Below are 13760 nucleotides of genomic sequence, written 5' to 3' on the forward strand. Positions count from 1 at the left end.
TATTGTATCAAATCCACTTATTTAAAACATTACTTGAATCTATTATAAAACAAAAAAAGCACCGGATTTTTCTCACAACCCACTGTTTTGTGTCACTTGTAGCAACATTCAACGCTGGAATAGTAACGGTCGGAATGAATTAAAATACAATAAATTATATTTATGTAGAATTACATAGTCACATCACTCACATTATCTTATCATTAATTCTGCATGTATATCACTTAGGAATCAAAGTTACTAGTACTAAAAATGAAATTTTATTGTCATAAAAAAATAAAATAATCTTATTAGGACATTAAATTAAGAGATTCCTTATAAACATAAAATATCACACCCAAACTTATGCTCTTGTACTATTTATTTACAATTGAATGCACATCACACTCTCTATAAATAAAAATCAGTTGGGACCATTTCACTTCCAACTCTTACAAGAAACAAAATGTCTCTTCTGCCTCTTGTATTGCTTCTCCTCCTCATCACCATGGCCGTGGCAACCCCTCTCCGCCCGGGGTTTTACTCAGAAACTTGCCCAGAAGCTGAATTCATCGTGCGGGATATGATGATAAAGGCCATGATTAGAGAACCAAGAAGCGTCGCCTCTGTTATGCGCTTCCAGTTCCACGATTGCTTCGTTAATGTAAAACATAAGTATTATTTACTTAGTCGATTCCACTTCTTGTTATGATTTTTCCATATTTTCAACTCTTGATTTTGCAGGGCTGTGATGCATCTTTGTTGCTTGATGACACACCAACGATGCTCGGAGAAAAACTGGCTCTTTCCAATATAAATTCGCTAAGATCTTTCGAAGTCATCGATGAGATAAAAGAGGCTCTGGAGAAGGTCTGTCCGGGAACTGTTTCTTGTGCTGATATCATAATTATGGCTTCCAGAGATGCCGTTTCACTGGTACCCTTCTTCCCTATATTTATCTTCGTCAACTAAATTCATTATTTTGTTAACTTAATTTTAACATAATATAGTGTTAATGGAAGCAAAAGGAGAAGTTTTGACTAGTCTATCACATAGAAAACGATGAGGATCAATTATGGAGACCTCTGTTATCAATGCCCCTTGTTTTGTTTTGGCATTTTAGTGGTGTACATGGCTTTGACTGCATTCATTTGTTCACTTGTGCTCATTATATTAAGATATGCAAGTATTACAAGTATTTTAATAGTGGGTTTTTTAGACTGCACAATAAAGATAAAGACTTGGTAATTAACCTAATTTGAATGTAAATTAATGAAAACAGAGTGGAGGACCCAATTGGGAGGTGAAGCTAGGAAGGGAAGATAGTTTGACAGCGAGCCAAGAAGACTCAGACAGTATCATGCCAAGTCCAAGAGCAAATGCAAGTTTCCTCATTGATTTATTTGCCAAATTCAATCTCTCTGTGAAAGATCTTGTAGCTCTTTCAGGTTCACACTCTATTGGGCAAGGCAGATGCTTTTCAATCATGTTCAGGCTCTATAACCAATCTGGGTCAGGCAAGCCTGATCCAACCATTGAGCCCAAGTTCAGAGAAAAGCTAGACAGACTTTGCCCACTCGGAGGAGATGAAAATGTGACAGTAGATCTTGATGCAACACCTCAAATATTCGATAACCAATACTTCAAAGACTTGGCTGCTGGAAGAGGGTTTCTGAATTCCGATGAAACACTGTATACAAATCCAGAGACCAGAGAGTATGTTTGCTTATTTAAAGAAAACCAAGGTGAATTTTTCAAGGCCTTTGCGGAGGGAATGATAAAGATGGGAGACTTGCAATCCGGGAGAGCTGGAGAAATTAGGAGCAATTGCAGGGTGGCAAATAGAAGGCCTGTGGACATTTTGTTAGAGTCTGGACTGTGAGAACTGATGAGAAGAGGGATTAATAGATTAGGGAGGTTAAGAATTGAAAGGGATTAATGCATATAAAACTAGCAAAATAATATAATTGAGTGCAGTTATATTGTTCTCATGGATGATGTTGCAGAAATTGGGATTGGTCAGTGAGATGTTGCATCAATCTTATGATAATGCATGAGTATGGTTTTGGTTGGAACCTTTGCATAAAAACTCGTATTAGACTTAGAAATTACAAAATCGGGTATTTCATATTCAGTTTTTATTTATAATATTATAAGTATGTGGAAAATTTGTTTAACAATTTATATTCCCCCACACACAGAAAATCTTAAAACAATATTTGGTATTTTCTGTATTATATTGAGAACCATTCTAGAAAATTGGACATATTTTGACTGTTGAAATATTCTAAAGATACTGAAACTATTAGATGTATTTAGAGATCTTGCATGCAGTAAATATATTTTTTCTTTGTTTTAATTTAAAAGTTGAAAAATAGCATTTCATCACTTAGTAAACTCAGATTTTTAATATTGAATATGGTGCTTTTACATAAAAGAAATGTAAAAATAGCCTTTAGTATAAACCTATAACATCTCTCCTTTGAACTTTCACAATTTTTTTTTTTTTTTATATATATATATGAACCTCTTTAAATGGTATCCATCAATGGTTTATTAACTTCATCTAATACTAATTGACAAAAAATTTCAATCAAACAAATTCTTTTAGATTGAAAATCATAAGAAATCTTGGTACAAAGTGTCTACGATGACAATTTCCAGTTTTGGACAGTCAACTTTTAATTAAATTTGGTATTTTGATGTTTACATTCAATTTCTTTGATTAATTTTTTTGATTTTGGAAGATACTTCACTTAAGAAAAAAACAAAGCCTAAGTACGTAGTCGTCCATTATCACAATTTCAAGTTTTTTAAGGGTTAATTCTCAATTATTTAAGATGATAATTAATGTGCATTAAGAGTTAGGACAACAGCAGGCATGGTATCCTACAAACTACATTGAAGCCCTGCATTTTTCGTTTTTATTCATTTCTACCATCTTATCTCTTTTGAGGCCCGCACATCTCGGTCCATGTTTTGCTTTTGTAGTCGGATTATAATTTAAATCTTTGTAATTTGTATCAAACGACAAAAAACTGAGTATAATTTCACAATGAAATAACATTAAGGAAAATATAACTTAATACTTCTTAGCAGGGTTTTAAAACCCAACCCGAGGTGAAAAACAAAGTGGTTGGGTCCCCAATTGACCGATATAACTCAAACCATGTTCAAAAGTTTGAAATCTAACATAAATAACCTGAAAACTACTATAAATTCATATAGATTTGAAATCTTACAAAAACATCCCAAACACCAGCATCGACATCGACAAATAAGGCTTGTTTCTAACGACGATGACACTCGACATCACTATGAAAAACACTCATCTCAGTCTCTTGACCCAAACCCATCTCACTCTTCCCCTGTTCGCCTCCCTAATCGTCGACAACAACGAACTTTTTCTGTCGACATAGTTTTGCGATTTCCAATCGATTCACTCACCGGAAATCACCGTTGTCACCACCATTGCACTCACTGACCATTCATCTTCAAAACATTTCAACCTTCAATTGTCTATGGATTGATATTATAATTTCTAGAGTTTTCAATGAATGAAAATTTATAACAGATGAAAGCCTCAAGTCCTGATTGAACTGGTTCAACCGGTCAGGCATGATTTTAAAACACTGCTTCTGAAAGTGTACTTTTATTAACCTTGGATAATGCCATTTACTATTTGGTTATTTACCTACTACTTTGACATGATTTATCTATTTATTAAGCATAGACAAAAATGCGTTCAAATTAATTACAATTATTATCTATCAACATTTAGCGACAATTTTTTTTATGGATAAAGTAACAAGTTTGGCAGCATAAAAATAAAATGTATCACACCGCGAAACAAGTATAAATACTAATTAGAGTTAAAGCCGGATAAGCAATGTAAAAATGAAATCCATAATGAATAGAACTAACCATAAGAAACCCAATTAAATGGTTCAACATCCCACAATTAAAATAAACAAGATCTGAAATGTCTAATAGCAGAATGTCGGCCTGTTACATGCCATTAGCATCCAAGTACTCTCAAAATCAACCAACAATAAAAATTACCTCAACCTATTAAGGATATCCAGCACTGACATTACTTGATTCACCAAAAGACAACCCCTGTGTACTGTATCTAAGCAGCAATTGATGGCTTTGAGGCAGCAGAGAGCCTTGATCTTTTCTTTGCCAGACTCTCACTGCGGCGCTCACGCTGCTCCTTCAACCTGGTAGCAAGGAGCTTCTGATATTCAGCAGCATCAGTCTTGGCCTTGGCGATTCTCTTCTTCTTTTCAGCAATTCTGGCGCGCTTCCTTTGCAGGGTCAAAGGAGTTACCAGCCTCTGAATTTTAGGAGCCTTGCTAACCTTCTTACCTGCAAACCAGAAATGAACACATTTTTTTCAGTTATGAACTACAAACTGACCATATTTGGTTGTAGCAGCAAATCAGAAATGATCATATGACTCACCAGTTTTGGTTGTAAAGGTCCTACGGTAAGTGTTAACATACTTCCTGACATCATCCTCCTTGGACAAGTTAAACAACTTCCTGATCTTTGATGCTCTCTTTGGACCTCTCATTCTGGGCTTCTCAGTGTCAGTGAGTCCAGGTAGGTCCTGCTCACCCTTCTTCACAATGACCAAATTCAGCACTGACAGATCTTGACTGACAATGCATCCACGCACAGACTTTCTCCTACGCTCTCCATCACGCCTTCCATATCCACGGAAGCAAGGGGTACCTGCACAAAAAAGCAAATAATCTTCAACTTAGTTTCACCTCTGCCAAATTGACATAAAATTCAGGTACAAGACTAAAAAAATTAGATATCCAAATTACCACAGTGAAATACAAAACCCTACAGAACATGTATCAAGTGCAAAGCCACATAAACATGACACACACACAAACACAAACACAAAAGAAGACAGCAAGCACATTTTACAAACCTCTGTGGAGCAAAAGACGAACACGGCCAGGAGTCAGCACTCCCTGCTTCATTGGGAAACCTTGCTTGTCACAGCCTCCCATGATCTTGAACACATAGCCCTTAAACTCCTGTCAAACAAATTAAAAGATGAAAACATAAACAATAGGAACAATGCAAAGGCTACGGATATAACCCCTGGGTAGAAGGAAAAGGAAAAAGGTGAGAAATACCAAGCTAGAAAGTTTAATAACAAAACCATACCTCACCAAGGGCATCTCCACTAACTTCTTGAGAGATTCTCTTGTCAAAGAAAGCTCGGCTGCACAATTGTATTTAATTAAGAAAATTATCCAGTCAAATTAAAACATTAATTTAATAGCAAGTGTACAGTTCCAGTGCATAACATAAGAAAGCTATTAATAAAAATTTGCAGCATCAAAGCTATACCAACAACTTTTGGCACACACACCAAGCAGACGTCAGTCACTTGTGAAACCAGATTTATAACACCCAAATTCGGTTAAGTCTCCCACTCAAGTACAAATGAAATGGAAAATAAATTATTTATCATACTAAAAGACATGAAGGAGGAGATTCAGGAAGCAGAACAAGAAGAAAAGCACAAAAACCCAGCCAAGGATGATCAATCAAGGGAAAAAAAAAAAAAAAAAAAAAAAACCTTCATTGCAAGAAAGATCCTCTACACTTAAGCATTTCATAATATATATTAATCATATCTAAAATCTTAGGAGTATGAATAGGAAAGTTATTATCAACAAAGGATAAACATTTTCAGAGCTAAGTACAACAATTTGAAAAAGAAAAACCCACTAGAAAAGAAAACCTGAATCCATCAGTTCCTACTCAATTAGTTAACAAGTAAACCAAACAGGTCTGCTATGAGATCAGGATTCATTTAACTCTCTATACCAGGACACACAAAATAGATTACAAGAAGAAAACCAAAGTATTAGAAACATTTTCTTGCTTTCTAATGTTATATACATTTTCACCAATAAAAAGAACCCATGTAAAATCTTAACACAACACAAATTAAATAATATTTCTCAGCAAAAAATAACACAAAAAAAAAAAAAAAAGAAATAAATAAATAATGAAAACAACAATGGAGCACAAGAACAATCCCTAAACGTAACACAATTTGCTAATTTCATGTAAACAGATAGACTATTTTAAAACAAAATAAAACACGTACAGTTTCTGGTCATCGTCGATTTCGAGCTTCTTTTGTCATCCAGTAGTTGGATTTGCAATATTAAACTGAAACAAACCAAAACGAAACCGTATGAGAAGATTCAAAAGAATATGTGTATTATTAAGCATAAACTTCAAAACCCTGTAGATATTATCAACGAAATCAAGAACCTTCATTTTTGTTGATGGAGTCTGTGGCTTCGCGGCTCAGATGAGAATGCTAAAGCTCTGCTGCTCAAACGACTCCCTGAGGCGGAAGTAGGGTTTTTGGGAGTCTTTATATATAAAAGAAGGAGATTCTTCAGTGTATGAATACAAATTAGGTTTTTTTTTGTAAGTGGTAGGAGGACCGTGCACGTGGATTTTGTGCGGTTAAGATTGTGGGCTTTAAGAGTTTATGATAGATCGGACCCAAAGCCCACTGGACTATAAATTTGGTTGGTCTAAAGCTACAAATTTGGATCAGGGGTCATTATAAGACTGGACTCATAGTAGATAAAACCCAAATTCAACTATCATCCAATTTCCACATTTCTAGAATGTGGATGGCGGCAAGTCGGGTGATTTGAGTGAATTGTGTCGCCTTGGGATGAAATTAAAAAAAAAAAAAAAAAATATATATATATATATATATAGACACACACACACACACACACATTTTGGACTACTAGATCAATGCATTTGAACAATTGAGATTACATCTAAATATGATATTTTAAATTGTTGATACAAAAAATACACCAACTAGAGCGAGCCAATTGACCTTGGCAGAATCGAAACGGATATGTGTGTGATTATGGATAACCAGGAGAATGTAATGAATTGGAAACAGTAAAGTAAATAACATAGAGAGTTTTTAAAGTGGTTCGGTGAGTTATACTTTTAAGCCTATGTCCACTGATCTTTTTATTTGCTTTGAGAGCTTACAATAATAATCATAGAACAATTTGCTAACCTCTTTTCTATCGTTGGAAGGGGTTTATATTCAAATTTTGTATAAAGAAAAGAGCGAAAATAAAAGGATTATAATTAAGGTTGAAATGCAACTCTGATATTCTCGCGATTGAGGGCTAAGATTGAGCCAAGATTGTTGTCGATCTGATCCCTTCCAAGATATCCAGGATCTGAAGTTATCTATGAGCTGGTTGAACAACTACAGGGATTGGTCGCGACTAGCTTGTGCTAGGTCGAGCTACATCTAAACGAGCTTATGCTGGGTCGGACAATCGATTAAGTCGAACTGATTCTGGATCAAGCTATAACCTCGCAATTCTCCAAGCTTGATGGAAAAATCACACACAACACAAATTGTTCAAATTGTATTGAATCTCAACCATTCAAAGTATTTTAATCTAATAATTTATAAAATATGTCAAACTTTATGTTAAAAATGTGGTGCTCCTAAACCTTTCCCATATGAGGTTAATTAAATTGACAAAAAATTAGGAGGGTTATAATAATTAGCCAACTTTCAAACCCGATACCTTTATGACAGGGCATTTTATTAAAAGATCAAATGAAGTTCAAATTTAATTAAAAGGCCATGTAGTTTTAAAGTGTTAAGTAAATAGTCTTATTATTTATTAAGATTAATTAAACATGATTCGTGGTTAATTAGGATTAATGAAGTATTGTGTAATCTTTTAAAAATTATAATATGTACCTAAAAAGCCAAAATTCTTGCAAACAACCCAAAAACATTCTTCTTTTTCCTCCCGCCATTAACACATCTCCGCTGGTTGTTGTTCTTATAAACTTCGTCTACATCTTCTTCTTCCTCTCCATCTTCTTCTTCGTCTACATCTTCTTCCTCCTCCTTCCTCTACATCTTCTTCTTCCTCCACCATTAACACTTTCTTCTTCCTTCACCAAAGATCTGCCTCCTCCTCCTCCTAACATTTCGTCTAGGTATGTGTATCTCCTTTTTGCATTTTAAATTTTGATTTACACAGATTTAATGATGGACTGGGTTTGGGTTATGATTTTGATTTAGTTGTTTAGGTTGTTAGGTTGTGTTTGATGTAATGCAAGTTGAAAGAAGTGAAATTTGTTGAATCTTTTCTTGCATTGTGGGTAGTTGGGGGTGGTAGCACCAATTATAAGTGGAGATGACTGGAAATGTGTTTGGATCTGATGGATTGCTTAAGCGATCTGGTGTATCGCTTAAGCAATTTGGTATGTCTGGTATAATGCATCATATGGCAAATCGCTTAAGCGATCAGGTATGTGGTAGAAGATCGCTTAAGCGATCTGCTATAAGTCTGGTATATGGCAGCAAATCGCTTAAGCGATAAGGTATATGGCACAAGATCGCTTAAGCGATCAGACTTATTTATACTAGATTGCTTAAGCGATATACTTGATCGCTTAAGCGATCCAGTAAGTGATATACCAGATCACTTAAGCGATATATCACATCGCTTAAGTGACTCTGCAGATGCTTTTTAAAATCTGTTAACCCTTAATATATCAGTTAATAATTTTTATTTTCTTACATTATAGGTACTTGGCTATTATTAGACATGGGACAAGTGATTTTGGGTGTTGAATATTTTGGTCAGTGGGTGGAGGAAGAAAGTTGTTGGAAATGGATTGGGAAGAGCAAACCAGTTAAAACAATTGCTGTGAGTACAGAAGTTAGTTTTAATGGGTTGATTGATGAAATCATTAGAAGATATGGGTTGAGTTGCTCACGTAGTGATATGGTTGTGAAGTATGTTTTAAGCAGAGCTCTTGCAAATTTTAAGGCACCCCCTATTGTATTAATGTCTGATGAAGATGTGAAGTTATTTATGCTTGATGTGGGCGATAATGGTTCGAGGTTGATTTTAACGGTTTCGATTGTGGATAAAGCTTTAGAAGCTGGTTCAAAAGTAAGCGGTGATTTGGGTGGGGATAATGCTGGTTTTAATTTTAACTACGAGAGCATTGATTTCTTTATTGAAAAATCAAGAGTAGGCGGTGATTTGGGTGGTGAGGAGGACACTGTAGAAGAGGTTAGTCATGTGGGGCATAATGAAAATGTGGACGAGGAGGACCCTATACATGTTCCCACAGATGTAGAGATTCCTATAAATACAGATTATGCAGAATGTCTAGTTTGTGAGGAAGAGAACACTATGGTCATTTATGCAAGTTTAGAGGCGACAATTGCGGGTAGTAGTGAATCACCTCATATTTTTACTGATGGATCAGACTTGCGCGTAGGTTATTTATTTGACAGCAATGAGGAAGTGGTGAGGAAGCTAAAACTTGTTGTCGTGAGAGGTAATTTTGAGTTCATCACCAAAAAGTCTAATTCATTGGTAGTGACGGTTGCATGTCGTGACTGAAAGTGCAAGTGATGGGTTTATTGTAGAAGGTTGGGGGAGTCCGAAAAATTTATTGTTATCACATATACCCGTGAGCACATATGTGGGTTGGGACATATTTCAGGCGAGCATCGACAAGCCTCCACTGATGTTATTGGACAATTTGTCAAAAGTTAGTTTGTTGAAGGGAATTGTCTATCTCCTAAGGACATTCAGAGACTTGTGCACACAGAGTTGGGATGCGATGTTAGTTACTGGAAATGCTGGAAAGGGAGACAACATGTACAAGATTTTGTGAAGGCACGTTAGAGCACGAGTACACAGTATTAGAAGCGTACCATTATATGCTTGAGTTGACAAACCAAGGTAGCAAGACGACTTTGAAGTGAGACAAGAATATGAGGTTTAAATATTTTTTTGTTGCTTATAGTTCTGCTATAAGGGGTTTTGTAAATATGAGAAAGGTATTGGTTGGTGATGGTTGCTTTTTGATGGGAAAGTATGGAGGTACATTGTTGGTGGCCATTGCATAGGACAGCAAGAATCACATATATCCTATTGCATGGTGTGTGGTTGACTATGAGAATGACAAGTCATGGACTTGATTTTTCCAGCAATTACTTACAATAGTGCCTAACAGTGACTAGTTGTGCATAATATCCGATAGACATAAATCTATAAAGAAGGGGATTGCCACTATTTACCCTCAAGCACATCACGGATTCGGTAAGAGGTACCTTGGCAAGAACATAAAACAAAAGTTTAAGTGTGTTGGCCTCCTTCAGATGTACTACATGGCAACAAAAGCTTATCGAGTTAACGAGTTTGAAGAGCACTTCTAACAAATCCGAATTAAAGATGATAGAATTGCTAAGTATCTTGAGCATGATTTTGGTTTCGAGCGATGGAGTAAAGCTTACTTTCCTAGAAAAAGGTTTGATGTCATGACCACAAACATAGTTGAGTCCATAAATTTGAAGTTGTTAATAGAAAGAGAGTTTCCAATTGTTACCTTTTTTGATGCAATCTAGATGACATTGTCACAGTAGTTCCATGAGCGTCATACGAAGTCAGATAATTTTACCACAACCCTTGTTTCGTCAGCTGAAAAATTATTGCGGGAACGTATGGAACTATCAAATGCACTGTTTGCCTATCTTCTCAATGCTCAAGAGTTCACCGTGCGCGGCTATGGTCCGGATGCCCTAGTTAACCTTCTTAGTAAAACATGCAGCTGTAAATGCTTGACATTCAATGTTTACCTTGTCCTCATGCACTAGCAGCACTGAAACACCAACGAAAGCTAGATTTTGGTTCAAAAATTTACATGGAACTTTGCTCCCTTCTCTATATGGAAAACCACTACATACTTGCTTATTCGGAAACGATATATCCAGTTCCTCCAGAAGAGCAGTGGGTGGTGTCGCTGGAGTTGGTTGACATTATCATCCATCCGCCATTCAAGAAGACAGAAAAGTGAAGAAAAAGAGTTAAGTGTATTCCATCAGTCTATGAGGTTCCCCGGAGGATAAAAAAGTGCTCAATTTGCAAGCAACTTGGCCACAAGAGAAGCAGTTGCCATAATCGATCACATGCAGATCCAGAAAATTAGGTTTGAATAGATCAGAAACAAGAAAGCAAGCAACTTGCCGTAAGATTTGCAGATAAGATCAAATTGCTTAAGCGATCTGCTGTTATCTACAAGCGATCTTAGGTTGCTTAAGCAATCTGTTGTTCAAATCTCCTGATAAGAGCACATCGCTTAAGCAATCTTTGGTCGCTTAAGCGATCGGCTGTTATCTATAGCTTTGAATAGCAGATCGCTTAAGCGACCTAAGATCACTTAAATGATTTGCTGCTCAGATCAAATTTGGTTAACACCAGATCGCTTAAGCAATCTGTTGCTCAGATCAGATCTGGTGAACACTAGATCGCTTAAGCAATAGAAGCTCGCTTAAACGATTTGCTCTTATATGCAGATTTGACAAGCAGATCGCTTAAGCGACCGAAGATCGCTTAAGCGATCTGATGAAGTTATTATGTTTCTCTTTTGTGGTGCATTAAATTGATTTTATGTCCTTGTATTTCCAGCTATGTCATCAAGAAGAATGATGAAATTGAGAGAGTTGCCAAGGCCAACCGTTGAAGCTTGTTGTTTTCAATTTAATTGTTACCTAGAATAAATCATCTTTTATATTGTTTTAAATAAAATTAATTATTTTTCATTTTCATCCATTTTAAAAAGGGTTTAAGTAAGTAAAATTTCTAAGATAGGCAAAATAAATATTATCAACATAATTGTTGTGTCAAGTCAATCAATCAATCAATTTACTGAATTAGTTACGAGTGTGGCACATTAGTAGAAACGTACCTCATTTCATAAATATGGATGGTTATGATTGAATATAGAGCTGACCCACAATATGGAATATAATTTCTCACTCAAACGTGCACAATATCAAAAGATTGAGGAGATAAGAAGCAAAATAGCCTTGGTCTAAAAGTGAAGAATCACTTAAGTGATCTTGATTTTGCCTTGTACGTGATCGCTTAAACGACTGTACATCGCTTAAGCGACTAAGACTAAATATACTGGAAAGCATAAGCAAGACCTGAAATCGCTTAAGTGATCCAGTATATTCAGATGATCTTTATTCTGCCTTTGACAAGATCGCTTAAGTGATAACATACATCGCTTAAGCGATCAAGGCTAATTTACTTTAGTACTTTAAAAACATTAAAATTTGTATTAAATAGAATTATTGTATACCTTAATATTTCTTTTCCATGTTTATCTACACACGTAAAAAAATTAATTTAATTAAAATATAATTATTAGAAAAATCGATTAAGTGATATAAATAATCAAATCAATTGACACAAGATAGATCATGGTCCACTAAACTAATTGTACAGTTAAAATTCAAGTTTATTTCAATCTAGTCCCCCACATCATACAAGATTTGACTGCGTTTTGTTAAGTAAAAAGAACACAATAATCATTCTCAAATACACCATCCATATTTGTGAAATGAGGTACGTTTCTACTAACGTGTCACACTAGTGTGCTATGACATTCATCCATATATCATAAGGTTGTATGCCACATATCGTAGTTGTTATATTTTGATGTTCTGAACGCCCGAGGTGTAATTTAACGTTAATAATCTTCTTACATGGCCTTAATATGTGTTGATGGAATTAGGTTGCAAATAATCATTCTTAATTGACTTTAATATGTGTTAATAACCGATGTCGCTTAACATTAATGTTAATAATCTTGTGATGTTGTGAACGTTCAAAGTTCACATTGACGTCACTTAATATGGGGTTAACAACCTATTCCAAAAAAAAAAAAAAAAAAGGGATCGCTTAAGCGATTGGTTTATCGCTTAAGCGATCAAGTGTTTATAAGCCTTCGTTGCTTAATCGATCTTGTCAAAGGCAGACTAAAGATCATCCGAATAAACTAGATCGCTTAAACAATTTTAGGTCTCACTTAAGCAATCCAGTATATTTAGCCTTAGTTGCTTAAGCGATGTATAGTCACTTAAGCGATCGCGTACAATGCATAATCAAGATCACTTAAGCGATTCTTCACTTTTAGCCTTAGTCGCTTAAGCGATCAAGTCCAAGGCAGAATCAAGATCACTTAAGTTATTCTTCACTTTTAGTCTTAGTCGTTTAAGTGATGTAGGATCGATTAAGCGATCAAGTCCAAGGCAAAATCAAGATCACCCCAAGTGCACGATCGCTTTAGCAATTTAAGGTCTTACTTAAGCGATTCTTCACTTTTAGCCTTGGTCGCTTAAGCGATGTTAGATTGCTTAAGCGATCAAGTCCAAGGCAGAATCAAGATCATCCCAGGTGCACGATTGCTTAAACAATTATGTCTCGCTTAAGTGATTCTTCACTTTTAGCCTTGGTTGCTTAAACGATCAAGTCCAAGGTAGAATCAAGATCACCCCAAGTGCACGATCGCTTAAGCGATTCTTCACTTTTAGCTTTGGTTGCTTAGGCGATGTCAGATCACTTAAGCAATCAAGTCCAAGGTAGAGTCATGATCATCCCAGGTGCATGATTGCTTAAGCAATTTTAGGTCTCACTTAAGTGATTTTGGCCTTTTAGCCTTGGTCGCTTAAGTGATGTTGGATTGCTTAAGCTGGCAGATCAAGATCACCCCAAGTGCACGATTAAGCAATTTAAGGTCTCACTTAAGTGATCCTGTATAAGAAACCCTTGATCTCTTAAGCAATATATGTAGTCGCTTAAACGATCATGGGCAACACATACTATTTCCAGCTTTTCTCCTCAATTTTGACAACC

At 35.7% G+C, this 13760-nt stretch overlaps 2 protein-coding genes across 2 annotated transcripts; one reads left to right on the forward strand and one right to left on the reverse strand.

Annotated features, from left to right (window-relative positions):
• The first annotated feature begins 440 nt into the window (after positions 1 to 440).
• Positions 441 to 2071, forward strand: LOC116119497 (peroxidase 17-like). The gene is made up of 3 exons (XM_031405444.1): positions 441 to 643; positions 724 to 915; positions 1262 to 2071. The coding sequence occupies exons 1-3, from the start codon at positions 446 to 448 to the stop codon at positions 1859 to 1861; spliced, it is 990 nt and encodes a 329-aa protein (XP_031261304.1). The 5' UTR covers positions 441 to 445; the 3' UTR covers positions 1862 to 2071.
• Positions 2072 to 3871: 1800 nt separating this feature from the next.
• LOC116119483 (40S ribosomal protein S6-like) lies at positions 3872 to 6395 on the reverse strand. The gene is made up of 6 exons (XM_031405427.1): positions 6295 to 6395; positions 6125 to 6189; positions 5170 to 5227; positions 4928 to 5036; positions 4447 to 4719; positions 3872 to 4350 (listed from the first exon to the last, which is right to left on the reverse strand). The coding sequence occupies exons 4-6, from the start codon at positions 5007 to 5009 to the stop codon at positions 4112 to 4114; spliced, it is 594 nt and encodes a 197-aa protein (XP_031261287.1). The 5' UTR covers positions 5010 to 5036; positions 5170 to 5227; positions 6125 to 6189; positions 6295 to 6395; the 3' UTR covers positions 3872 to 4111.
• Between the last annotated feature and the right edge of the window lie 7365 nt (positions 6396 to 13760).

Source organism: Pistacia vera, unplaced genomic scaffold, assembly GCF_008641045.1.
Source record: "Pistacia vera cultivar Batoury unplaced genomic scaffold, PisVer_v2 Contig890, whole genome shotgun sequence".
NCBI lineage: Eukaryota > Viridiplantae > Streptophyta > Magnoliopsida > Sapindales > Anacardiaceae > Pistacia > Pistacia vera.

Bases quoted from the DNA above. Each gene is read 5' to 3' on its own strand.
- LOC116119497 (XM_031405444.1), top strand. From the start codon at position 446: ATGTCTCTTCTGCCTCTTGTATTGCTTCTCCTCCTCATCACCATGGCC. The intron at 644-723 runs GTAAAACATAAG...TTGATTTTGCAG, and splicing joins TCCACGATTGCTTCGTTAAT to GGCTGTGATGCATCTTTGTT. The intron at 916-1,261 runs GTACCCTTCTTC...TAATGAAAACAG, and splicing joins CCAGAGATGCCGTTTCACTG to AGTGGAGGACCCAATTGGGA.
- LOC116119483 (XM_031405427.1), bottom strand. From the start codon at position 5,009: ATGGGAGGCTGTGACAAGCAAGGTTTCCCAATGAAGCAGGGAGTGCTG. The intron at 4,720-4,927 runs GTTTGTAAAATG...TTTTTTGTGCAG, and splicing joins TCGTCTTTTGCTCCACAGAG to GTACCCCTTGCTTCCGTGGA. The intron at 4,351-4,446 runs GTGAGTCATATG...TCTGGTTTGCAG, and splicing joins GACCTTTACAACCAAAACTG to GTAAGAAGGTTAGCAAGGCT.